Genomic DNA, 25,393 nt, shown 5'->3' with positions numbered 1-25,393 from the left:
GAGAGAGAGAGAGAGAGAGAGAGAGAGAGAGGAGGAAGGAAGGAAGGAAGGAAGGAAGGAAGGAAGGAAGGAAGGAAGGAAGGAAGGAAAGAAGGAAGGAAGGAAGACAGATAAAGAGAAAGGCACTGACCTTTTTCCTCTTCCGCTGCTTGGTTTTGGCAGTGTCTTGTCCTGTGCTCCCATTCCCCAAAGAACCAGCTGCAGCTCTACCTGAATGCTGTGATCCAGAAGAGGGAGCTGTTGGTGTAGGAGGAGGTGTGTTCTCAGGAGAGTCTGGGCTGGACTTCAAACAGGAGGACCCCTGTACAAACATAATATGGCTTTGAAATGAACTGATCTCCTAGCCACAGGAGACTGCCGTTTGTTTTTATACTATTTATAGCTTAAATATTTACTCTTATCTATTCCATAGAAATGGATGTCTTTCCCTTAAAGTTCTAGTCATAATACTTTTTAATCTAATTATTGAGACAAAAATAAAAATTCTTCAACCATTGCTTCTGCAAATTCTTTAACTCTGTAGGATACCCATATTTCTACCTGGACTTTTCCTGAAGAGTCTCATCTACACGCTCCGCGTTCTACTAATCACACTAATCATAGTTCTCTATATGGACCAACCATTCTCTATAATGCAGTGAAAGACTCTGCACACCCTTGACCAACTCAGGTACGAGTCTCAACAGTATTTCCACGATCAGACTGTACAGACACACCATCAAACAAGAAGGAATAAAGCTGATTTTGATTGAATATCTTTTGTCCCAAATGCTTGGGATCAGTTTTGTTTCATTCTAAGGAATTTTGAAAATATAGTTTGGAATATCTGTATAACTCCCAGGGATCATGTCTCCATGTGTGTAAACCATATGCTGAAAAAAGATCTAGAACATGTAGGACTTATACTTGCTAGTCTAGTGTCAGCGAGCCAAGCTTAGCAAGCTCAGTTCTGTAGGCAGTTAGTGTTAAGGATGATGCCTCTTTAGATGACTCCAGACAACCTGGTGACTAATTACGATACACTGTAATCCAACTGGTGTGGGATCTTCCAAAACCGTCTCTTTGAACTTACCACCCTATGGCCAAGATCCCTGAGCTAGTCTTTGATAATTCTAAGTAGTCTATACAACTAGAGTTTCCTATTAGATCTCTTTAATGAGTTTCTTAGTTTCCTCGGTTACCCTTTCCTATCCCTCTTTCAACTGTTCTTTTGCTGCTTCTGAGGCCAGAACATTTTTTCTCCCTCTCCCTCATCAGTTCTCATACCTTCAGCACTTTGATTCTGACTAGAGCGTTCACATGCACACAACACGGAGGCTTATTTTAATTCTCTTGGTTGCTGATTTGGGAGTCAATGTACACTAACTTGACTTCTATGCTTGTTCACATACTTGCTTGTTTGCTTTACAAATCATTTGATCTCCCTGGACCCAGCTCCTGTCATTCTCCAGATGTCCTGCTGGCCCATATTTGGCACAATCCTTCATGTTGGCTGCTGATTTGCAATGCTGATGAGTGAGGAGACAGCCTTAGCAGGGCATTATCTCTGTATTTTATCAGGTAATAAAAGGCAGGAAGGAAGACAGTCTCTATGAATGTCTACTTTGACTACCAGTCACAGGGGAGAGAGGGTGGCTGCCAGGCCAGGAAAAAGCTCGAGGCTGACACTGACAGTCTGTTAGGATGTTCTCTGAGACTCATGCTCCAACCTCCCAGAGAGCCCAGGAAACCCAGTACACATAGGACATTTTTTTTTCAACTGCTCTTTAGCTGGGAAGAGCGCCTGTGGTTGTTGAGCAGTTGCCCAGGGCGGCTCGGCCACCCTGGAGAACCAAGCAAGAGGGATGGGGATGTTGGGGTGTTTTCTGAGATTTGCAAGCAATCACTTGAATGTTAAGGGAAAACTAGGTTGTTATGTTCACAGTAAATTTCCTCAATTAGAAATGTTACAACAAATTTGTCTGATGTTAACGGAAAGCACACTATACACACTCTCATAAAGCATCAAAGACACTGCAAAGGGCGCTCTTTGACATCATAATTGGGGTTTGAAACATAAAGAAAATAAAGACTGTTTAATCAACTAAGTAAGCTTTAGGAACTTTTAAAAACATGGTGACTGATAATGATGTATGACCTTTTTAATGGGTATAAACACTTCAATCCCTACTTGGATTTCAAGCCAATGTGATTCTCCAAGGGCTATGAAAAGGAGTTGGGCTGACTTCTAGCTGGTTACTAAGATGCTATATGGGCATATGTTATAGTATAGTTCTACACCTCAGAGCAAAGAATTCATAACTTGGGGTCCATGGCGAGACCTTAGACTAACAGAATGGCTCTGAATGCAAAGATACACTAAGAAAGTTAAATAAAAATAAAAGCATGCCCAGAAAGGGATTTACAGGATTTCTCAGACACCCAAAGAGATCCTTGGCAAAAAACAAATCCCAAGTACATCTTAGAAACTATTTGAGCTACCACCCTCACCCACGGACAGTAACAGGAAGTAGACTGTGCTACTAAATGGCCTTTGCGGTGTTCAGGTTATACATTTCAGTCAACTGGTTCTAAACTCACTCTTATAATTATACATGCAGATGTGAGCCTAACCCTTCTTCTCTATGGTCATTATCATGAATGACAGGAAAGTGCTGTTTTTGTTATTAAGAAACTCAAATATTGGCAAATGTATTCAACATGTTCGGCTTCATTTCTGGTTGTCAGGCACATAGTGTTAGTAGAGAATATTTTAGAAACTGAAAGTGGTGCATAGTTATGTAAAAGGTTATACCTGGTGAGATTTTCTAGTTCCTACAGAAAATTTCCTATCTGTACAAAATAGATCTGACAAGAGGATCCGATCATCAAACTGAAAATATATGGGGCTGTGGCAATATAAATTGTTGAAATAAACTGGCACATGAAATGCAAAGTTATGAATAATTGATAGGAATTATTACATGATAATCTTCCTTCCAGTTCTCTCTAAAGTCTCTGTATCTCTTGCATGGTAAGTAAGAATTGTGCCATTGATCTACAGCCCCACCCCAGTTCTTCTCTTTACATGTTTCAATGTAAGACATGTTCTGCAACCATCCATTTGTCAGTTAAGGGTTAAGAAAGACAATGGGGCCAAAGGGTGAAAAAGGTCATCATATCAAGTGGTTCCTCAGATGGGCACAGCAAATTCTCAATAATTATTTGTGCCAATGGCCAATGCATTAAGAGTCCCCAAGTAAAGGCCGTGCAATCCCACATAATCAGTGCAAAGTCCTAATGTAAACAAGTAACAGCAGCACAGATGCGCTCTCGCCAGATTCTCTGATACTCACCTCAGCAGAGTTGTGGTACTGAATGAAGGTTGCAGAAATGGCATGGCTGAAGGGGTCCCCTGCCTTGGACACCATATCTTGCCTCACTAGAAGAGCCAGATCCACCAGCTGAGGAAGAGGTTAACAGATATAAAGTCACATAGCTGGAAATAACCATCAGTGTCACAGAAGAGGCACTCAGTAGCATGCTCAGGATGGTACTGATAGTAATACTGCCTCCCATCCATTTTGGACATGAGCACAGCCTCTCACTGACTAACTGAACTAACTCTCACTGGCAACTGAACTAACTCACAATCACAAATGACATGTTTGATTTTCTAAGGGAGTAGTTTTCAAACTTCATTTTGTTATCAATAGTAGCATTTTAAATATGGATTTCTGGGCTATGAGCCCTAAGATTCTAGGCTAGTCTAGGATTTTCATTCTCAAAAGGGGCTAACAAGAAGCTGATCCTCCCGCCGGGCATGGTGGCACACACCTTTAATCCCAGCACTTGGGGAGGCAGCGGCAGGCGGATTTCTGAGTTCGAGGCCAGCCTGGTCTACAAAGTGAGTTCCAGGACGGCCAGGGCTACACAGAGAAACCTTGTTTCAAAAAAACCAAAAAAAAAAAAAAAAAAGAGGCTGATCCTGTGGCCTAGAGACCATACCCAGAGTGAGCTACACCTGGAGTACCATGATCCTATACCTGCTTATTTCCAGAGATCAGAGGGCTTCACAGACTTTGAAAGTCACTTGTTTCAAAGTTCAGAAATAAGCTTTTGAACAAGTCCCTTGAGGATGTAAGAGTTCAACATGGAATTCCATAACTAGTTAGGATAAAGTTGAAGGAACAGATGTTTTACATACATTTGTATTAATTCACTAAGAATTTTATACATGCAAACAATATATTTAGTTTACTTCCAACTTTTCTAACTCCTCCCAGATCTACTCCCTCCTTTCTCTCCCCATCTTTGTTTTATTAACCCCAGCCTCCTGGGAGTGGGGCCACCCACTGGAGCATGTTTAACCTATTGGGACCATAACCTTAAATAAAACTGTTTCTCCCCTTCCTTAGACACCATCAATAACTCTTCAGGGAGGGGTGGGGCATGTGAGTCCCTCCACACTTCAAGCTGGAATGTAAACTAGATTAAGTCTGTGTGGGTCTAGACACAGGAGTCTTTAAAAAAGCAAAATTACAAAACATATTAAAAGCTTACAGCCCTGAGAGCTAGTGATACAAAGGAGCATAATTGGATTAAATTCTAGAATTTATGATGTGTCTCAGAAGAAAATGTTTGGGGTTCTCATTCCAGCTGGAGTAGCAGGTGGAATCAAAAGGCAGCCCATGGTCGCAGGGGTGGAGACCAGTGGGAGCAGCTGCACCGACAGCAGAGACTGTACCTGGGCCACTGTTTCATATGCCAGATATGCCAGGATTTCCATAGCTATGACATTGGGCTTTATCTCCATGCTGCTGCAGTCCAGCCAGTCTCGGAATTTGGAAGCTTTTTTGGCTATTAATTAAAAAGAAAATAGAAGTTTTAACTTTAAGTATGTTTTAGCCTTCACATGACCATCAGAAATTGGAAATTTTATCCTGAAACCTGCACAGAAGAAATAACACCCATAGAAGTAATGTTTAGAAAGTTTTTTTTAACATCTAAATTTTTTAGTCCCAAGAAAGCCAAGTTGGAACCTTTGGTTATGAAGGAATACAATGGATCTTTTCTCTCTGTGGTGGATTGTATGGTTGGTGCGTTACGCCCTCTCACCTCACCGTCTCTCTACGGTGGATGGCATGTTTACACCATACACTTTCATCATCGGGTGTCTTACAGTGCTTCGGAATATGTTACCATTGGCCAGAGTTTTAGTTACCATCATATTTTATTGTTGAAATAAAATTCTGGAAGAAAAAGTTGTGATGAAGGAAGACAGAAAGAAACTGCATTTCCAATCCTTCTCAAAACTGTGAACTACTAAAATTGTGAACTGAGAATTAAACAAACCATTGCTAGCCTGAGATAACCCATAGCTATGTCTTTGCTGACTATGGAGATGTCCAAATTCTTAGGCCTAACTCTCTAAACCAAACTTTCTGCCCTTCTGGCCCAGAGCTGCGAGCTGGCCTTCAGCTAGCTCGTTGTTCTCATCTGCTCCCACCCTACCCATCACCTCCTAAACGCCAATCCTGAGCATCCAAGGAAAAGGTTCTTACATGGTGGATGGAAATGGCCACATTTATTTCATGTGTGTACAGAATTCTCAGACCATGGTATAAGTTCTTTGCTAGCAGAGAACATGCTTCAAATTCTTGGACATTGGGTAATCAGACCATGCATACATGAAGCCAGGCCGCACACAGTCCTCTCATGAAATGCCTGTACCTGCCCTGAGTTAACAGTCTGATTGGACTTCTGTAGACATTACTAATTTCACTAGTAATTGAGAAGGGCAGAGAGTATAGATTTTATCATATCTGTAAGGGAATCTTAAAAACAAAACATTGATTATCCTGTGACTAATGTGGCCTTACTGGTCTGTAAGTCTCACCAACTCAGAGCATGGTGTTTGGTTCTGGTCAGAATTCTCATGCACTCCACATACAGGAGAGTTCCTTTAAATAAAGCACAGAGGACATGAGGCCTTGCTATTGATGCTCATGTCCTAAGCTGTCAAATGTGGCAGAATGATGATAATCCCCCTCAAAGCCCCCTCTCTAAAGTAACCAGTCTTCAGATCTCTGACATGCAGCATTCCATCTAGCCAGCAAGCTGGAGCGGCTCACAAACGCTTGTTCAACATCTGTGGAATACTTCTCAAGTTCAGGTTAAAGAGGCAGCAATTTGGCACGATCAATAAAATGGGCCTTCTTCCTCTATTGCCCCATGACAGAGCACTAGGAACACAGAGGCACACAGTGACTACTTTAAGCAACCTGCTTTTAAGGTAAGAAAAGGATCGTTATTAGTTTTCAGCCCTGCCCCATGAGTGAGAGAATTAGCAATGTCTTTGCAAGAGTGTGAGCACTCAGACTGTAGAGATGTAAGTCCCTACTGTTTTCCCAGAAAATAAAATGCCTGCTGTTAACAGACTCACCATGTCTATAGCAAATAAACAAATGACTAAACAAAAATATTTTTAGTGAAATGCTAGAGTTTATTCTTTATATTTTTTTTAACACCTGTTTGTCTGTGAGGGTTATGGCAGTATGTGTACATGTGCCCCAGTGTGCTCGTGGAGGTCACTCAGTGTTCATAGCACCACTGATCGCAGAAACTGCCATGAACAGATACTTAAGAAGGCAGGTCACAGTTCCCACATCCTGGGAATTCATCAGGAGGAGAAGACTGCCCAGAGCCACACTCTCCACCTGCACAGGGACGCCTCCTGTTGTAGGAGCAGAGTCTCCTGCCCAGGTTCCATGATGAAGCTCTCATGGACACTATATGAGCAAATATTCTTAAATGACAAAATCTTTTCTTCCCACAGAAAAGAAAATTATACATAATATGCTACTTATTCTGTAATTTTATCAGACGGAGAAACTATTATGTTCCATCCACTATAGTTTTTCATTGTGAATAACACAACAGAAAAGAAATAACAAAACCCAGTTTTCAAACAAAAGATGCACGACAAGACCAAGACCATCAGTTGCAACAGCACTTCCATTTTTTTCTTGTGAATTTTAGTTTAAAATATGATTTAAAAAATTGTTCAACTGCACTAAATGCTACTTTATGAACTGGAGATTTATGCTTATAAAATACTTGAATGCCGTATTTAAGCCCCAAAATTACCATACAAAACCCTCTCATTTGCTGAAATTGCCATGATCTGAAGTGTCATTTACTTAATGCTTCACAGATGTCCTATGCCAAGTTGTTAGTTAGATTGGAAAATATATTTGTTTTTAAGAAAAAAATCTTCCAAAACATGTTTTCTTATATTCTACTGATGCTTGCATGGGGCAGTATGATTTGAAATGTGTCATTTATCTGCACTTCATGATCTAAAAGGCTGTTCTCATTTTCTTTCTCCAAATCAAATACATGGTTATCGTGACCACACAGTTGCTTTTCATTTAAAGACATCATTGTTTCTATAACTTCTCAGATGAGGGTCATGTGTGACTGTGTCATAGTTTTAAATGGACTCTTCATTGCACTTTCTTTTGACCTTTACCGCAAGAGTCCTAGTCATCGCAGGGCTGATACAGTCTGGCCCATAGTTAGGGTCTCAAGTGCTTTTCCCAGCTGCTGTTCAGTGAGGGAAGACCCCGGTTTCACTGTGAGGTGAGGTCACTCCCATGGCAGAAGCACTGACTCATGGCTCTGACTAGCACTTAGTGCATGCTGCAGTAGGAGGCTGAGGACAACGGGAAGTGCATGACTGAGAAGCCACTGTGTGGGAACATGAGTGTGCATAAAAGTGAGGATGGGGCTTATAGTGAACATTGGAGGCTTTTAAATGTCATGACTACTAATGTCACTATGGGTTAAGTGCAGTCAGCAATACTGTATTTCAGTAAGTAAGCATGACCAGGAAATGGGAAAGTAAGAAAAAAGTGACTGCTCTGATTACAGAGGCCGTGAGAATAGTTCCATGGCTGCCTCTGAGTGCATATGCTCCAACTTTCTGACCACGGTTAACTGTGTAGCAGGAGAGTACAGTGAGGTCTTCAGGCTCCCCTGCACAGACACTGTTTCTGGAATGACGGTAAGGATGCATGCACTGAATACACTAGTTTCTAAGAAACAGAGAGCGTGTCACAATCTAGCACACCTGGAACACAATTCCTCACACATCTGTTAGTGAAGTTAAATGTGTACTCACAGAAACTTAACTGTCGGCTTTCACAGAATTCTGCATATTGAGCTGAATCCATAGTACGAGTCTGTCTTTCTGCTCTCTAATGGAAAATAAATAAATAAATAAATAAAACAACCAACCAACCCCAAGTTTTTAAAGAAATAGACTCTTAACATACATTTCCAGAGTAGATATTTAGGCTTTTTGTACCATTTTCTTGATCTAAGAGAGCAGTCAAGTCTGGTGACAGACATGAAATATGTTACATAACCATGATAAATAATCAGAGCTGTGCTGGGGCTGGGGCTGGGGCCAGAGTCCATGGTAGACAGTGTACCATCCTTCCAGAGGACCTGAATTTGGTTCTCAGTGCTCACATCTGGTGAATCACAAACAACTGTAATTCCAGCTCCAAGGGATCAGAGGCCCTCTTCTGGCCTCCGCTGGCTCTGTGTTCATGTACACACACATGTAATTGAAAGGAAAATACAAAAATACAAAGTAAAAGCTGGCAGTTGTGAAGTTTATTTCTTTTGGAAATAAAGCTTACAATACTTTCTGCTCTGTTGCTATTAAAGTTAAAACTCAAGGACTTAGCCAACACACTTCTAATGTGTTCTATTTATCCATCCTTTAAAAACAAAAGCAAACACTGTGGGGAGGAGAAGGCAGACATCGAAACCATTATTAACTATCACCGTCTATCTGCTTTACAGTGTGGTGTGGCGACATGAAAACGGGAGTCAATGCCTGAGATCCATATATCCCCCTCAGAACACAGTGCCAGAGTTAACAGTCTTCTCAATTACAAAGAAAATAAGGGGAAAGGTAAACACAACACAGCTCCTTTAATCTGCATCCACAGATGATTCACAGCTTGGGCTAGCTGCACTCGTGGCTTTCCTGATCCAGTCCAGCAGATGTTTGCTCCTACACTGTCTCACAGAGGTAGCATAATTATACTTCACCCATGGTTTGGTGGCAAAGGCTACGACCGCTTCCGCTTCCTTGGTAAGGGAAGCAGTTTGAGATGACACAGCCTGGTACTTCTTGGAAGGGGAGTCTGACTAGTACCAGCAAAAGAAAAAAGAAAAAAGAAAAAAGAAAAAAGAAAAAAGAAAAAAAAATCCCTGAGATTTTAGTTTTTCTGCAGTGGAAGGACTTTCTGTAAATGTTCTTTCTCACAGCTGTGGATATCGTCAACATAGTATTTCTAATGGCCATGTCATTTTTCCTTTCTTGTCTGATGTGAGTTGCATTGTCGGTTGGTTTACAGGTTTGTCACCTGAGGTGCTTCTTAGGGCAGAAAAGACAGATGAGGGAAGGGCAAGGAAAAAGGGAGCACCTACTGGTGGGGATCCTTAAGAACAAGGTTCTTCTTGACTCCGCCTCCTCTCCTCTCCTCTTCTACCTTTTGATCCCTCTTCTCCTTTCTTCCTTTCTCTCCAATAATATATCCTGACAAACACATGGACACAAATCTAGACTTTTCTTGATCATTTGCCTGCTTGATTAAAGTGTAATTTCTGAGTATACATCAGCAAGTATTTTACATAGGTAACATGTGTACACACACACACACACACACACACACACCTCTATGTGTGATTTAGTTTCTCATATCTACCTATTTATTCGCATGTAGAATGTGTATGGGGTGTGTGCTGGCACATACATGTCTGCAGCCAGCAGCCATCAGCCAACAACTTTGGGTGCTGGTCTCAGGTGTCTTCCACCTTTAGTTTGTGAGAGTTCTCTTCCAGAACTTCCCTACACAGTTCTGGCTGGCTGACCTAGGAGCTTGCAGGGATTTGCCTGTTGCTACCTTCCATCCTCCCATCCTGCCCATGCTGGGATTACTGGCACACCCAACCAGGCCCAGATTTTCCCTGGGCAGGTCCTTAGACTTGCATAGCAGTAACTTGCCAAATGAGCTATCTCCCTAGCCACTGGTCTCTTGTTTTACTGTGATATGACTCAATCAATAACTGTTTGCTGATGGAAAATAAAGAGCAAACATGTGTTTTCATGTTCTGAACAAACATAGTAGGTTACTGATGTGTTTATTTAAACACATATCATACTGATAACACTGTACCATTCATATGTATTTATGTAAGCATGTGCGTGTGTGCTTCTGTGTGTGATTATAGTGAGAACCTGTCATGTTCGAATTTTTAAGTCCTGGAAACATAGCTGGCACATAGTAAACAAGCAATGGGCAGTGTGAGTGAACAAATGCAACTCTTCTATTGCAGAGGGCAGGGATGTACCCAGCCCTCAGCAGCAGGACTCCTACACTCTCTGCTTTGCTACCCTGGAGCCAGCCACCATATCCCCCAACACAGGACTAGACAGAAAGCACTCAGACAAAGACACAACAGTCCTAAAGGAATTACTCATATTTTTCTTCTACCTAATACTTTTCTTCTTGCCCACAATCAAGATTTGGCTTTGGTATATATGCTAAGATAGTTGGTGTGTCTGCAATTAGGACTTCTAGCCTTTTAAATTAAGGAGGACTTATCCTGAGAGATTAAGGTTGCCAGGGTGGCCAGCTTTAACTAAATTAAGTGTGTGGCAGTTGGGAGATTTTGTCCTTGCAAAGCCTATCATCCCAGGCCATTTTAAAGACACTCACAGACATGTGAAGGGCTTCATGTCATTACAGCTAGCCTCTTACTTCCCGACACCCTCTCCTCTGCCTCTTCCTTTTGTGCAGCTCATCTTTAGTTCTTTTCAGTTCCTTTAACATCTAACCTCTGAGCTGTGCAGCATTAGGAAGCTGGCCCTAGGGCACCCACAGGAAGCCATTATCAGTGCCTAGCACACAGGCACCACTCATGTAGGGTGGCCAACGCAGGGAAAGAGTCATGGGCATGGTATGGGAGAGCTACGGGCAGCTTTATGTTTACTTGTTCAAGCCTCTTCATTTTATAGATAAAAAAATAGAGGTTAGAAGAGGTGTGATTTAACAGAAGCACTGGATATTTGTGTTATCAAAGCTCTTTGTAGATGAAACTAAAATTTTAATCCAGTGTCCTTGTAGGATGATCTATGACCAGGAATTTCAAGAATTATGACCAAATTATATGAATTCTAGGACAGGGTAAGCAGATTTTAAAATGAAGTTCTATTTAAAAGAATCAAGAGACTGTCCATATATTAAATAGTCATGGCTCTTAATTTTTGTGGTGCCCAAATTCCACTTCCCCTTCTGCCTCCCTTCAGATGCCAGTACATTCTATAGTATACACTAATGAACCTTTTCTAATCCTGGTAACAAAGAACTCTCTGGGAAAATATTATTCAGCTTAGTACAACATGATTGAAATAATACTGTCTACACAGAAAACACAACCTCTGAGATACACAAAACAGAAATAAAATAAAAAAAAAAAAACCAAAAAACCCAAACCCAACAAAAGACCAAAGAGCAAACCAAACAGTTTAATAATCCCTCTTACAATTGAAAGCACTGAGCCGGAGAAGCTAAAGTTAATAGTTAATAGAGACAAAGTTAGAAGTGAAGTTTGTCTCCAAAAGTGTCGATTCAGGCATACAACTTTTTCTAGAAAGAGAGACCTGTGTGCACCGTGAGAACCACAGCAGGAACTACGCTCCCTCCATGTTCTGGATTCTTCTAGACAAAGCGTCCAACAGCAAGCTTAATTTTAAAAGTGTCTCTCTAAGGGGGAGTTATCAAGTTTACCTGACGATTCACTATGGTCACAAACCTGGAATTTTACAAAGCCTGTTTTGCCCAGGTATGCTCACAAATACCCATGATCCAAGTGCTTGTGAGGCTAAGGCAGGAGGATCATAAATCTGAATACAGTAAGATCCTCTCTCAAAAACCTAAGCAAGTAACCAACTATCTACTCCAAACTAAACCAAACCAAACCAACCAACCAACCAACCCAATTCAACCCAACCCAACCTTCATGTTTTTTAGAATATGAGAAGGGCAAATCCCGATGAGTATGGATGAATAATGGTCACTGGCTCAGCTCAGCATTCATGCACATTGGGCATTCTCAATTACACAAGGCTCTTTTGAGCTCAAGGCCACATGAGCACAAGGTCATCTGCAGATGACTCAAGTTCTGTATCCTCAAGGCCAGTTCCACATATGATTTGATTTCCTTGGGGATTATTAACAACATTGATTCCCAACATTCAGAAAAATACACAACAGTCACTTTTTCTTCAACTTGCTGGCCTTACTATCTAACAAAATAAGAGCGAATTTGGAAAGCACTGCCTTTGAAGTTATTATTGCTAGAATCTTCTAAATATCTGACAATATTCTAACATCTAACTGGTATAGGTTTTGTATTTTTAATTTTTTAAAGGTAAAAAGGAATGGTTATGTTACTAGCTACCCATTTTATCACCAAGGAGTTTTGGCCTATACTGGTTACTGTATAATGAACTATGAAGGAAGATTCCCATGTCAGATGGGAATAATTTCTGGATCCAACCTAAGTGAAATCAGGAAAGAAAGAATGTCTGCAGCTAACCGGTTCTATGTAGAATTTGTTGTTGGTGGTGTTTTCAGTATCTTGAATACAACAGACCCTCAGTACCTAACTGTTAATTTGGGTTTTCAGTAAAGTTTTGATTTCAGAGCAGAGGAGCTTGTGCCTTTGAAATGCACCTTGGGCAGCAACAGTCACTGCTTGCAGCAGCACACAGCATCTGGGTGAGTTATGCAGCACACCGCTCACATTCTCCACGTGCTTTCATTGAAGCGTGCTCAAAGGTTACAGAAGCTATGTGCTGGTATATCTCCTGCAAGTTTCTCAACACACATGACATCTATTGTTCTTGAGTAACTCAGAATCACAGAACATAACTTTCAAACCCAAATAAAAGTTTATCTGCAAAAAAAAAAGAAAAAGAAAAAGAAAAAAAGTTTATCTGCTTTCATACCTCAAAAACAATCTTTTTTTTTTTTTAAACAACTCCCATTTTTATTGCTCTTAGGACTTTTGTAATTGAAAGTGAAGCCCCTTTCTAATGGAAAGAATCTTGTTCATGGATCAGAACAAGATAATGAACTTGAAAGCCCCATTGGAGTGGCTGGTGGGAGTACTCACTTGCTGGAAGAAAGCAAAGCGCACCCAATACTGAAGAAACGTCCCTTCCAGAGTTGTAAGGTAATGCCTGACAGGCAGGCATGCGTGTCAGTAGCTCTAGAGAGACTTCAGAAGCCTAGTGTGTGTGGCCAGAAACACACACACACACACACACTCTGCCTACTGTGCCAGCTTGTAATTGAGTAGGTTCCCTACCACATCAAGTGAGACTCCCTCCACACATGGCCAGAGTTCCTCTTCTATTCCTTTCACAGAACACCCATCTTTTTGCAATAGATGATTTGTTCCATCCACAACCTATCTTGGGGACAACTATATTACAAAAAAAACATAACAAAAAGGCGTTGATATACAGAATGCCCTGGAGTAGACCTTCCTTTATCCACAGACTGAGTTCACAGCTCTCCCTCTTAAGTTAAAAAAAGTACAAATGGCTATCCAAAGCCCCTCCACAGTATAAACTTGATCTGGCTCTGAACCATCTCTACCTAGGTACATATATCTTAAATTACAACCAGAAAAAATGTTGGGATTTTTGTTGTTTGTTTATATTGTTTTAAATTGGTGTCTCACACATAGACAATGCTAGCCTGGAATATCTATCTGTGCTCTACAGCACAAGGATTATAGTTATGTGCCATCATGCTCAGTCATCAATAGAGAGATAGACAGATAGATAAAATAAGATAAATAAAAACAAGTTTAGAAGGAAATCTTTGCTTTTGAGGTAATTTTGCTTGACTTACACAAGTCATAAAATGTACACCTGTACACACACACACACACACACACACACACACACAACACTTAGAGAACCAATTTATAGTATTAAAAGATACAGTCTTAAAACTAAAAGTTGACTCTATTTTGACTCACAGTTTTCATAGGATAATAAAAACACAGTGCATTTGCTATTGCATGGCCGGTTTTAAAAAAAAGCAACAATTTCTAGTGGTATTAATTTGTTCACTCAGAATGGCTTTCATAATATAGCAGTTTTATGTGTCACAGGCATTAGGAATGAATTAGAGCGTCCTATGCAGTTTCCTGAAGGAGCAGCTGTGGACTCCAGGGCATCAGGAGATCCAAAAGGGTCACAGTAATGGAAGTGAGTGAGTGAATGGGCACAGAGCAGCACTGAGACACACTGAGGCCATCTGTCACTTAGTCACAACTGAGTCCTTTCAGCTGGATTTTCTTTTTCTTGTTTTGATCTATATTTGCAGATTGAAAAATATTAATCCATCTGACTAAAAGAACTTTTATCTTTTCTATGTATTTTAACCTATGAAGAATGAACATAAATTGGTTATATAATAAACACAATCATAAATATTAAAAGGATGTATTGAAAATGTCTGCTGAAGGCTTTTCATTTGAGTTTATTAGGTAGGCTAGTAATGAAGAAAATCAGATGAAGTATTTCTTTTCTGGGACAAAATGTCTTCTTTAATGAAAGGTTATTATTAAAACAAAACACAACTTTGTTGTAAATTCACATTTAGTGTTAGTATTAATTTTATTACTGCTCCTGAAGTTATAACATGATGTGGAGTAACCAAGCTGACAAAATAAAATTCATGCAAATGCCTGTCCAGCCCTTTAAAGAAGTAGTAGGAGAAAGGTCCCTTTTCTGAATGAGGATGCTGTGACATCTATTTGTGGGTTTTCCTTTTTTCAGGAGGAGGTGTTTGCATCACAAAGTATGAGTCCTGGCTAAGTTACAGGAGGTTTTTTTCTGGTAACATTACTGAAAGGTCTTGAGCTTTACAGACTATCCAGACAGGCTGTCATGGTTAGTTCTTGGAAGACAAATATGAAAAGGATGCCATTAGGTATTTTGGTCCTTGTAGGCTTGATGCCTGGATGATCTGCATAGAGATTGCTGCATGGTGCGTGGCTCAGGCCTTCCCTCTAACTGTGTAAGGTAACTCTTACAAGGCTGGGCTGACCAAGACTAAGCTCTCTAGCAGAACAATGCCCCCATTCCATTGAGTTGGGGGTACTGCTGTAGTCTGAAAGGTCAACACCCTTTCAAATCTTTCTATGAGGAAATGGTGTGTCAGTTCAGCATGTTTCTCATCACTTGCCTCAAAGAGAAACCTTGAAAACCTGGGCTATCAGACCACTGAGCAGCAAATCTGAAGCACACGTACTTTACATAATCAAAGAGAAGCAAGCCTAGGCATGGTGACTCATGCCTCCAACACTAGCATTCAGCCTGCTAAAGCACAAAGATGGTAGTAAATCTGAGGCTGGCCTGGGTGAGTCTCCAGCCAACCTGGGCTTCAGAATAAGACCCTGCCTGACAAAACAAAACACAAATAAACATAACACAAAATTAACAACAACAACAACAACACCCAAAATAAATCCCAAAACCCAGAATAAAATTACTTCCAGCCCTCTCCTCCCCACAAATGATCAACTATAAATAGAAGGCTGACAAAGTCTACTACATTGTGTTCTGCTGAAGAAATGACATCACCAGAACAGGGCAATTGTCCAGGCAATAAATCACGGAGGATAGAGAGGCCTTACACCCTGGTAGCACTTGAGAACAGAAGCAAACCAAATGAAGCTAGACTGTTTATTCCCCTGCAGGAATGCTCACAGCCATTTTGAAGCTAGCCTTTCTCTCCTCAGTCAGCTGAGCTGTGAGTCAGAGATGAAGCTCATGAGCAGGCACACGAGGCCCAGCAGGCTGGACGCACGAGCTAACAAGAACAAAAGAGAGAAAATGATTTTCTGATACGTTGAGACTTTAGTCACAGGAACAAAGCAAAAATGATGGGTTTCACCGAACATGACTGCCCTGAGAACAGAGCAGAAAGCACAAGCATCAAAAGTACTTTTGTGTCAAATACAAAAAAGAAAATTTCCAAATATTAACAGGAAAAGCAGAAATGTTCCTATGATTAGAAAAACTAGTACTTTTAATGATATTTATACTTATTTTAAAAACATACTAATACATTTCAAAACTCTGGTGTGTGTTCCTGTGTGCACATACATGTGCATGTATTTGTAGACTTTCAAACATATACCCTTTGGTATTCTTCTTCAAGCAACAGCTACCATTTTCTTTTTTGAGACAAGGTCTCTCACTGGACCGGAGCTCAACAAGTAGGCTAGGCTGGCTGATGGAAGGCCCCAGAGATTCACCTGTCTCTGCCTTTTTCTGCATCAGGATTATAAACTTCCTCTCTTTTTATGTGAGCTTTGGAGATCAAACTTAAGTCCTCTTGCTTCAAGGCAAGGTCTTTAACACTTAAGCTATCTCCTCAGATCTCAGGACAGTTTTCAGAATGCAGGAGTCATGCCTGGCTAAGTGGGGGTGTAAAGCCTTTGGATGAGCGAGTCTGCTGGGGACTGATGCTACACAGAAGCCCTGGCTCTGGTTTTAGATCCACTCTAGGTACTTCCAGAAACCTAAGCACAATGACTGCCTCTGAGGCTTCAAAGAATGCAGAGCAGCAAAATCCTCTGGAATCATAAATGCAAAACCCATAATTATGGTTATTTAACAAAATGGGTTCGGTTAAGATAGTTGATGATGAAATCCCCATTCCCTTAGATGTCAGTGCCCAAATTTTATTCAACTTTTACTTATGAGTAAATGTATTATAACTGTTATTTGATTAAATGTCAGTGGCCATTAGGCCCAACTCTTAGGTAAGAAGGCTTAACACTGCATGCCCAGAGGGTATAGAATGGATTGCAAAGAGAAATGAAGAAAGGAGGATTGTTTTAGTAGCCTGGCAACAGTGAGACAACATTTCACCTTAAATAAAGTAACCACAAAAGCTTTACAAAAAGCAAGAACAACTTTGGCAGGAAGAGAAAGAGCTCAGAGGTGGGAAGAGGGGTGAAGTCAGATGAGAAGTGTCACAGCAGGGATCAGCAGCTGAAATGATTTGCAGCCTCATGTTCATCCCCTCAGCAATCATCCCGGTGAGGACGGGCAGCCTTTGTTATTTCTCCTCCACACTCAAAGAAACGAGTGCTCTTTATGGCTTTCCATATGGAACTATTTTGAAATAATTTTAGATGTACAGAATAATACAGCAGTACAGAGTTCCTACAGACTGCTGGCCCAATACGACGACTCCAATACACTGCACTAGTTACTCTTCTGTTGCTGTGATAAAATGTCATAACCAAAGCTAGGTCAGGAAGAAATGGTTTATTTGGCCCAGGGTTCCGGGGGGCTAGAGTCCATAATGGTGGGAATGGCATGGCATGGCATGTTGGCAGGAGAAGGAAGCTAGCTGGCTGCATCTTATCTGTACAAAGGAAGCAGACAGAAAGCACTGGAAATGGGCAAGGGTACCTCAAGAGCTGCCCTAGTGAGGTGCTTCCTCCAACAAGACTGCCTCCTAAAGCTTCCATAACCTCTCTAAACAGCATCACTAACTGGAGAACAGGGGCTCAAATGCACGAGTCAACGGGAATTAAATCCTACTGTACAGCAAGTGATGAGGCTACTAGGCTACCAGATCCTAGAACATTCCTTCTTCAGACAAGATACTTTTTATCTGATCAACTAAATCACCTACAATCTACTGAAAATTAATATTTCATGTTGCAACTGTAGAGGCTTAAAAGACTTGAAATAATTTTAGAAAATTACACCTGAAATGTTATTTATTGGCTTCAAGAAGAAACTGGCTATGGTTTCTGCAGAATGGGAGACCTTCCCAAATCTAAGCAACAGATAATTTTAATAAGACCTAGAAATGTCCTTATAAATGAGCATATAGTTTAATAAAAATGGAGAAGTGCTGTGGAATTATCACAAAGGTGTGCAATACATCATATGCCTACACACACTTACAGAGTCATCTCCTGAAAGCAGAGGTTATACTTTCTGAGTCATTTCTGAAGGGATGGCAATCATTGTTAGGTATTCCAGTAAGTTGATGTCTCACACACACTGTAAGCTGTATTTCTGGTCCCAGCACTCTGCAGTGAGGATTACCTACTGTATTACATAGGCATCCCAGGCATACAGGGAAGTGAGCATGCTCCAGTACACTGTTCTCTAGAGGAGGCAGGGAAAAATGCAGCCCAGATGGTACTTATTTTCTATAGCACAGATTTTAATTTCACAAGTAGCAGGGTGGATATTTTGATTAACAAAAAACTCAATAAAAATAAAGACCTAAAATCAAATCCTTTCCTCTATTTTCTTCCGGAACTTAAGAGGCAGGAAACCCCGTCATAAATACTGGATGATTTCTTCAGTCTTTTGATGTCAGTGAGTCTTCAAGAACAAAACTTCTCAAATTAGCATCTCTTAGGCAGAGACACATTAAGACATTAACACTTGTCCTGTGGTTATGATTGTCCTTTGAAAATCAGAGACCATGACAAAGTACTCGTTCAGTATAAAAATAGACTTAATTTGTCAATCATCTGAGAAAGCATTACCTAAGTGGGGAAATCAATGTCCTGGAGGAAGGCTAAAGTGGGGCTTGGCAGTGGACAGTGAGAATACAAGGAAAAGGCTCCAGTGGCTGCCGTGAGCCCTTTCTACAGCTTCCTCCACACATCGGGAATGATGATACTCCTGACAGCTAAGTGTCTGCTCCTGGATGTCAGCACAGAAAGGAGGTGTGTTTCACAATTTGACAACCCATGAGTTTGCTTCCTGCATAAATCAGAAACAGTATGAGACAGATCCAGATTCTCTGGTGTTAGGCAACATGGGATTTAATCATCGGTGAGCATTTAGAAGCATTTACCTTCCCCAACTATAATTTTTATTTTGAAATTAAACCAGGTCTATTTGAAAACATGACTTATTTTCTAGTAGGAGGTATATTCTAACTTACCAAGATAGGGTTTTTCTAGTTTTTTCTAGAGCATTAGAAAAACAACCTACTCCAGCTAATAGTTGCTTAGGCAAGAGAGAAGTTCATCTTTCCTCACATAAATGAACACTGGTGATAGCCTTCAGACACCACACACTGAGGTCATCAAAGCCTCAGGCTCCTCCAATGCTGGCTTTGACATTTTAGGCTATGGCCTTGTCTTCGTGATTCATAATAGCTTTCCAGCCTTCACACTCAAATAAGTCAAAGGTAAGAAGGGGAGAGACTGCACTTCCCCATCTTTAAAGAGACCACTGTGAAGCCCCAAGGTGTATTTGACTAACTTTTCATAGGTCATGACCAAACCTAGATGGAGGTAAGAAAAGAAATGTGGTAGCTCATCTGAATGGCAAAGTATCCAGCTACAAGTTAGACTTTTGGTCCCAGGAAGAACAACATGAATCCTGGGGAGCAGGCAGCTGGATCTGCCATGATATGTGACTGAGGAATAAATCCATGATTTTTATGTGTCCCAACTCAATGATTCCAGAATAAATTTCTGCAAGTATAAAGATCTGTAGTGAGTCTCAAATGAAATATTGCTCATCAACTTTTTAAAAATTTAAGTCTATGTATTTTTAAACTTCATAAAGTTTTCTGAGGAGATAAGGGAAGGGCCACAGTCAGACAAACAAGCTGCTATTAGTACTGTCCTAACTGCAGGAGATGAAGAAGCACAAGTAAAGGAAGGCCCAGACTTGTTAATGTTTCCTGCCTTCACAGTTTAGGTTGACTAGGATAACTCAAGGAAGGTGAATGATATAAAAAGCAGTGAGCAGTTCATAGACACTTAAATATCCCATCTCTTTGCATGTATATAGTCTTGTGTGAATGCCATCTGGCAGGAGGAACCAACCACTACTCTTGACTTGCTCTATTCAATCTCTTTACTGGAAGCCTAGTCAGAGCTAAAGAAATTTCATCAGAATTCCAGTTTCATTTAAGAGACTTTTATTCTGAGGAGGAGTCTATAAAGAAAAAACATACATAAATGAATTTAAGACACATGTGCAGAGGCCTAGACAGTGTTACACAAGGCTGCCACCATTCCAGCCCAATCTATACATACTGTGGAACAGTGTCACTGAATTGCAACAATGTGACTGCTTACAGATTTCTATACCATTAGAGAGAGAAAAGAGTGAGTTAATTGAGAAAGCCAGTCTCCTATGCATAGGCCTTTGTCTGCCATATAACAAGAATGCTTGGGCAAGCCACCTCTCCTTGGCACTCTCATGTGCCTGAGTTCTCTCTTCCTTGGTAGAGCTGTTAATATTCCTAGTTCTACCTGTAGCTTACCTCTCAGTCAGAGAGCCTTACAATGATTCATGGTTATGGGTCCTAAGAATAAGATGTAAAAGATTAGCTAGTCCACTGAGGTTCACACTGGAAATTAGCCTCAATCTATTTCTACCAATTCTTTTTATAGAAAAAATTTCAATGAAACAATCTATTAGATTCCTAAAGTTTTATTTATTTTCATTCTATGTATGAGTGTTTTGCCTGTATGAATGTATGTATGTATGTATGTATGTATGTATGTATGTATGAATGTATGTATGTAGGTATGAATGTATGCATGTACATACATACACCATGCATATGCAGGTCCCAGAGGTCAGAAGACGGTACTGAATCACCTGGAGGGTAGAGTCGCAGATGTGAGCCACAATATGGGAGTTGGAACCTGAACCTGAATGTTTTGCAAGAGCAGTAAGTGTTTGTACTTTCTGAGGCATCTCTCCACCTCTATATTTGGTTTGTAGAGTCTGGGAAATACACATCTCAAAAGTGCACTGTGAATGAGGCCTCCTGTATGACACTGTATGTGCCACATCAGTTCCGTATTAGTTTTCTTGTCTCTCAACTGGATGTCAGAAGGTAAGCTTCTTTTTGCATCTCTAATTAAAGGTAACAAGAGGACTGTGACATTTGTAATGGAAGAGAGCCTGTGAAATTAAGAATCTGCGTTTTCTGCAAGTCAGAACAACCCTCCACCTCACACCAGTCAGAATGGCTAAAGTAAAAAACTCAGGTGACAGCAGATGCTGGTGAGGCTGTGGAGAAAGAGGAACACTTCTCTATTACTGGTGGGATTGCAAGCTGGTACAACCATTCTGGAAATCAGTTTGGCAGTTCCTCAGAAAACCGGAAATAGTACTTTCTGAGGACCCAGCTATACCACTCCTTGGCATATACCCAGAAGATGCTCCAACATGTAATAAGGACACATACTCAACTATGTTCATAGCAGCCTTATTAATAATAGTCAGAAGCTGGAAAGAGCCCAGATGTCCCTCAACAGAGGAATGGATACAGAAAATGTGGTACATTTACACAATGGAGTACTACTCTGCTATTAAAAACAACGAGTTCATGAAATTCTTAGGCAAATGGATAGAACTAGAAAATATCATTCTGAGTGAGGTAACCGAATTGCAAAAGAACACACACAGTATGCACTCACTGATAAGTGGATATTAGCCCAAAAGCTCCAAATAGCCAAGATATAATTCACAGACAACATGAAACTCAAGAAGATGGAAGACCAAAGTGTGGGTGCCTTGGTCCTTCTTAGAAGGAGAACAAAATACTCACAGGAGCAAATATGGAGATAAAGTATAGAGCAGAGACTGAAGGAAAGGCCATCCAGGGACTGTCCCACCTGGGGATTCATCCCATATACAGTTACCAAACCCAGACACTATTGTGGATGCCAAGAAGTGCTTGCTGAAAGGAGCCTGATATAGCTGTCTCCTGAGAGGCTCTGCCAGAGGTGGATGCTCACAGCCAACCATTGGACTGAGCATGGGATCCCCAATAGAGGAGTCAGATAAAGGACTGAAGGAGTTGAAGGGGATTGCAACCCCGCAGGAAGAACAACATCATCAACCAACCAGACCCTCAAGAGCTCCCAGGGACTAAGCCATCAACAAAGGACTCCACATGGCTCCAGCTGCAGAGGATGGTCTTGTCATGCATCAATGGGAGAAGAGGTCCTTGGTCCTATGAAGACTCGAGAGATGCCCCAGTGTAGGGTGTACATCGTGGTGCGCACTAGGCTCCGCACCACGATGTACAACGTCCACAAGCAGGGGGGTGTTATGGGGGACTTTTGGGATAACATTTGAAATGTAAATAAAGAAAATATCCAATAAAAAAAAAGAAAACAGAAAAGTATAACTTGGGGAGTTATACTCTCCAAGGTCACACACACACACACACACAAAATCTGCAATTTCAGGGCTGGAGAGATGCTCAGTGGTTAAGAGCACTGGTTATTCTTCTAGAGGACCTGGGTTCTATTCTTTCTTTGAATACTGTACAACACTATACTATACAACAGCTCACTGCTGTCTGTAACTCCAGTCCCAGGGGATCCAATGTACACTTTTGGCTTTCACAGGGTGCACAGACAGGTAAACACCATACACATAAAAATAAATCAACAATTAAAAAATAATCTGAGTTTTCATAATAGAAAGAGAAAGGAGAGAATACAGGTAGTGTTATAAGTGTGAATTCAACAGAGCCAGTTATTGACATGGCTTCAAATGGCTCTTTCCCCAGGCTGGAGTGAATGTGGTCCAATGTGAGAAGTGTAAGACCTACCAAAGAACAATAGGGGAGGTATAAGCTACCATGTGAATCGTACTGAGGCCAAACAATGCAGTGGCCCTTCCAAGTAAGGAAATGTCACATTGAAGTGTCTTAGCAAATTATCTCATTTGAGAAAAGTTAACCTAGACTATTCAAGCGGACATCAACACTCTTTGCAAACATGTGTGAAAAAGCTTGAAATATTGATCTGTGTCACATAAGCATGATGAGCACAAGAAAAAGAGACCCTCAGTAATCAAGTAACAGCAGATGTGTGCAAATCCTCACAGCCTCCTTCAGAGCAGTGTGCCCTGAGTGATTTCAGATAGGCAGAGGATAGAGAGTGCGAGATGAGACTTTGGCTTTCTGATTAACAGAAACAGGCTAGTGAGAAAAAAGGAAGATAAATAAAAGCAAAATAATCAACAGCCCCCTCTGGATTCCTCTGAAAAGTACACTAGATCCGGTATGTCTCTAACACTTTAGAAAACAAACTCTGTAGGAAAATGAAACATTTAAGCTGACAAAAGAAGATGGATTTGAGGGTTCAGTCTCTTGGCTAACAGGAAAATTAAATTTAAGTCTTCAGAGAAAGCAGTACAATATTTAAATATTTGCTAGAGTAGCACAGTAGTTAGTAGATTTGAAGAAACATTTTCCTTAAAATGTGGTATAGTTCTTACATACAATAATTTTTTCAAGAGAAAGAACTTGATGAAGCACATTTTACTTTATATTTCATATTCATATTTCATATTCTGTGGACTTTAGTGGGAGTTTTTATTTATGCTCACAAGCCATATTACTTTAAGTCTAAGATAGCCATATGCTACCCTTGTAACTTTTTGAAGTAAATTACAGTTACAATATGAAAGCCATTTTTAAAACAAAATACTTAGAGTCTCAAGATCAACACTGTGTGTGTGTGTTTGTATACATGCTTGTGTGTGTTGGTCTGCTGTAGTATTGCAGCTTAGGCACTGTCTCCCTTGCTGCCTCCCAGCCTAAAGCTTATAATACAGTCACTGAGGTGGAAGAGATACAGCGTGACCTTACCTTCCAGCCACACTGCCCGGTCAAACAGAGGCCATTTCCTGAGCCTTTAGACTGAAGGTAGAGTTGGCCTGCTTCTCTCAAGGCGATGACACTAAGGACTTGAACTGCTTGTGGTGTGTTATCTAGCCTCCAGATAAAACAGCGAAAACACATGGCTCTGTACAACACATGGCCTCTGAACAACAAGAGGACAACCAACACAGAAAAAAATAGCATTTTGGGTTTTTTAAATTCCTTTTCTTTTCCAGTGCTGCTAAAGTGATTTCCTTGGTGCTTTCGAGTCCAAGGCCCAGCACCTCTCTCTCCATCTTTAGGATGCAGAGAAGCCACAGATCCTTCCAACATGAGAAATCAGCCTGAGGAATTAAGAACTTTTCTAAACAGTGAATCAAATAATGTATCGCATGGAGGTAGAAGACTTAACTAAAGTTTTATGTGGTCTGCAGCCTCTAACATGAGCCCCTGCCTCTGCTTACCATTCAGAGGTAATGCCTCTCAACATTCTCTGCATCATAAGAAAGACAATGGCATCTTTTACATATGTAAGGAATAGTGTATTATCTAATGGTAGCACAACTGACACATACCTTTTAATTAGCACATGATAGCTGCTATCTGAACACTGTCAGAACACTGAATATAAACTCTTTAATTGCTTAAATATTATGGCCAAGTTCTTTTCTCAGGAGGAAATCCAACCTCTCAAATAACCTTAAAAGCAATCAGCAGGAAGTGCCAAATTTTATTTAATAAAATTACCTCAAATACCAGAAGTGTTCTGTTTCTAAATGAAATACGCTTAGTAATGGTAGACTTCTACCTACTTCATAAAGAGCTATTCAGTTTAGGTGACCTCAAACTATACCTAGTATATGCAGGCACAGGAAAGGTCATGATTAATTAAGACAATTTCAGGGCTAGAGAGATGGTTCAGTTAGTAAAGTGCCCAATAAGCAAGCATGAGGACCCAAGTTCAGATCCCCACATTCACAGAACATCAGTCCTCTTCCTCAGGAATACATGGCTGCAATCCCACTGCTGGGGGATTACAAGAAATTAAGAGTGAGACCTGGTCAACTACATGAAGCTTATTGACCAGATGGTCTAGATAATGAACTTCAGGTTCCGTGAGAGATCCTATCTCAAAAACACAAGATGGAGAGCAACTAAGGAAGGAGACAAAGGATGTCAATTTCTGCTCTTCACATGCACATTGACACACACACACAGACACACACACACACACAGACACACACACACACACACACACACACAAGTGGTTGGTTTTTCAGAGGACACATGTTCTGTTCCCAGAAACTACTTGGTAGCTCACAACCATCTATGTACTCTAGCATCAGGGAAGCATCTCTTCTAGGCTCCTCATACAGCTTCATACATGTGTCACATACACATACATGCATGTGCATGAATAAATATAAACTTTAAAAATGCTGACTATTAATTTTTAAAAATGTGTGAACTCTTGGGCCAGATTTACAGTTCCTCCTGGGGAGCAGCCCTTATATTCAATCATAGATCCAGTAGTCACCCACACCATATTCATGCCAGTACTGTATGAGACAGACAGAGAGAGAGAGAGAGAGAGAGAGAGAGAGAGA

The 25,393-nt window shown here is 40.7% G+C and overlaps 1 protein-coding gene across 2 annotated transcripts in view; it reads right to left on the bottom strand.

Annotated features, from left to right (window-relative positions):
- Supt3h (SPT3 homolog, SAGA and STAGA complex component) overlaps window positions 1-25,393 on the bottom strand; it is a 333,205-nt gene that overhangs the window by 76,063 nt on the left and 231,749 nt on the right. For both annotated transcript variants that reach the window (XM_021186140.2, XM_021186139.2), the window contains exons 7-10: window positions 8,165-8,240; window positions 4,727-4,839; window positions 3,336-3,443; window positions 131-301 (exon numbers count right to left, since the gene is read on the bottom strand). In XM_021186140.2, coding sequence (XP_021041799.1) covers window positions 131-301; window positions 3,336-3,443; window positions 4,727-4,839; window positions 8,165-8,240 — 468 coding nt within the window. The remainder of the gene's footprint in view (window positions 1-130; window positions 302-3,335; window positions 3,444-4,726; window positions 4,840-8,164; window positions 8,241-25,393) is intronic.

Source organism: Mus caroli, chromosome 17 (genome assembly GCF_900094665.2).
Source record: "Mus caroli chromosome 17, CAROLI_EIJ_v1.1, whole genome shotgun sequence".
NCBI lineage: Eukaryota > Metazoa > Chordata > Mammalia > Rodentia > Muridae > Mus > Mus caroli.
This window is presented reverse-complemented; position numbering and strand designations above follow the sequence as displayed.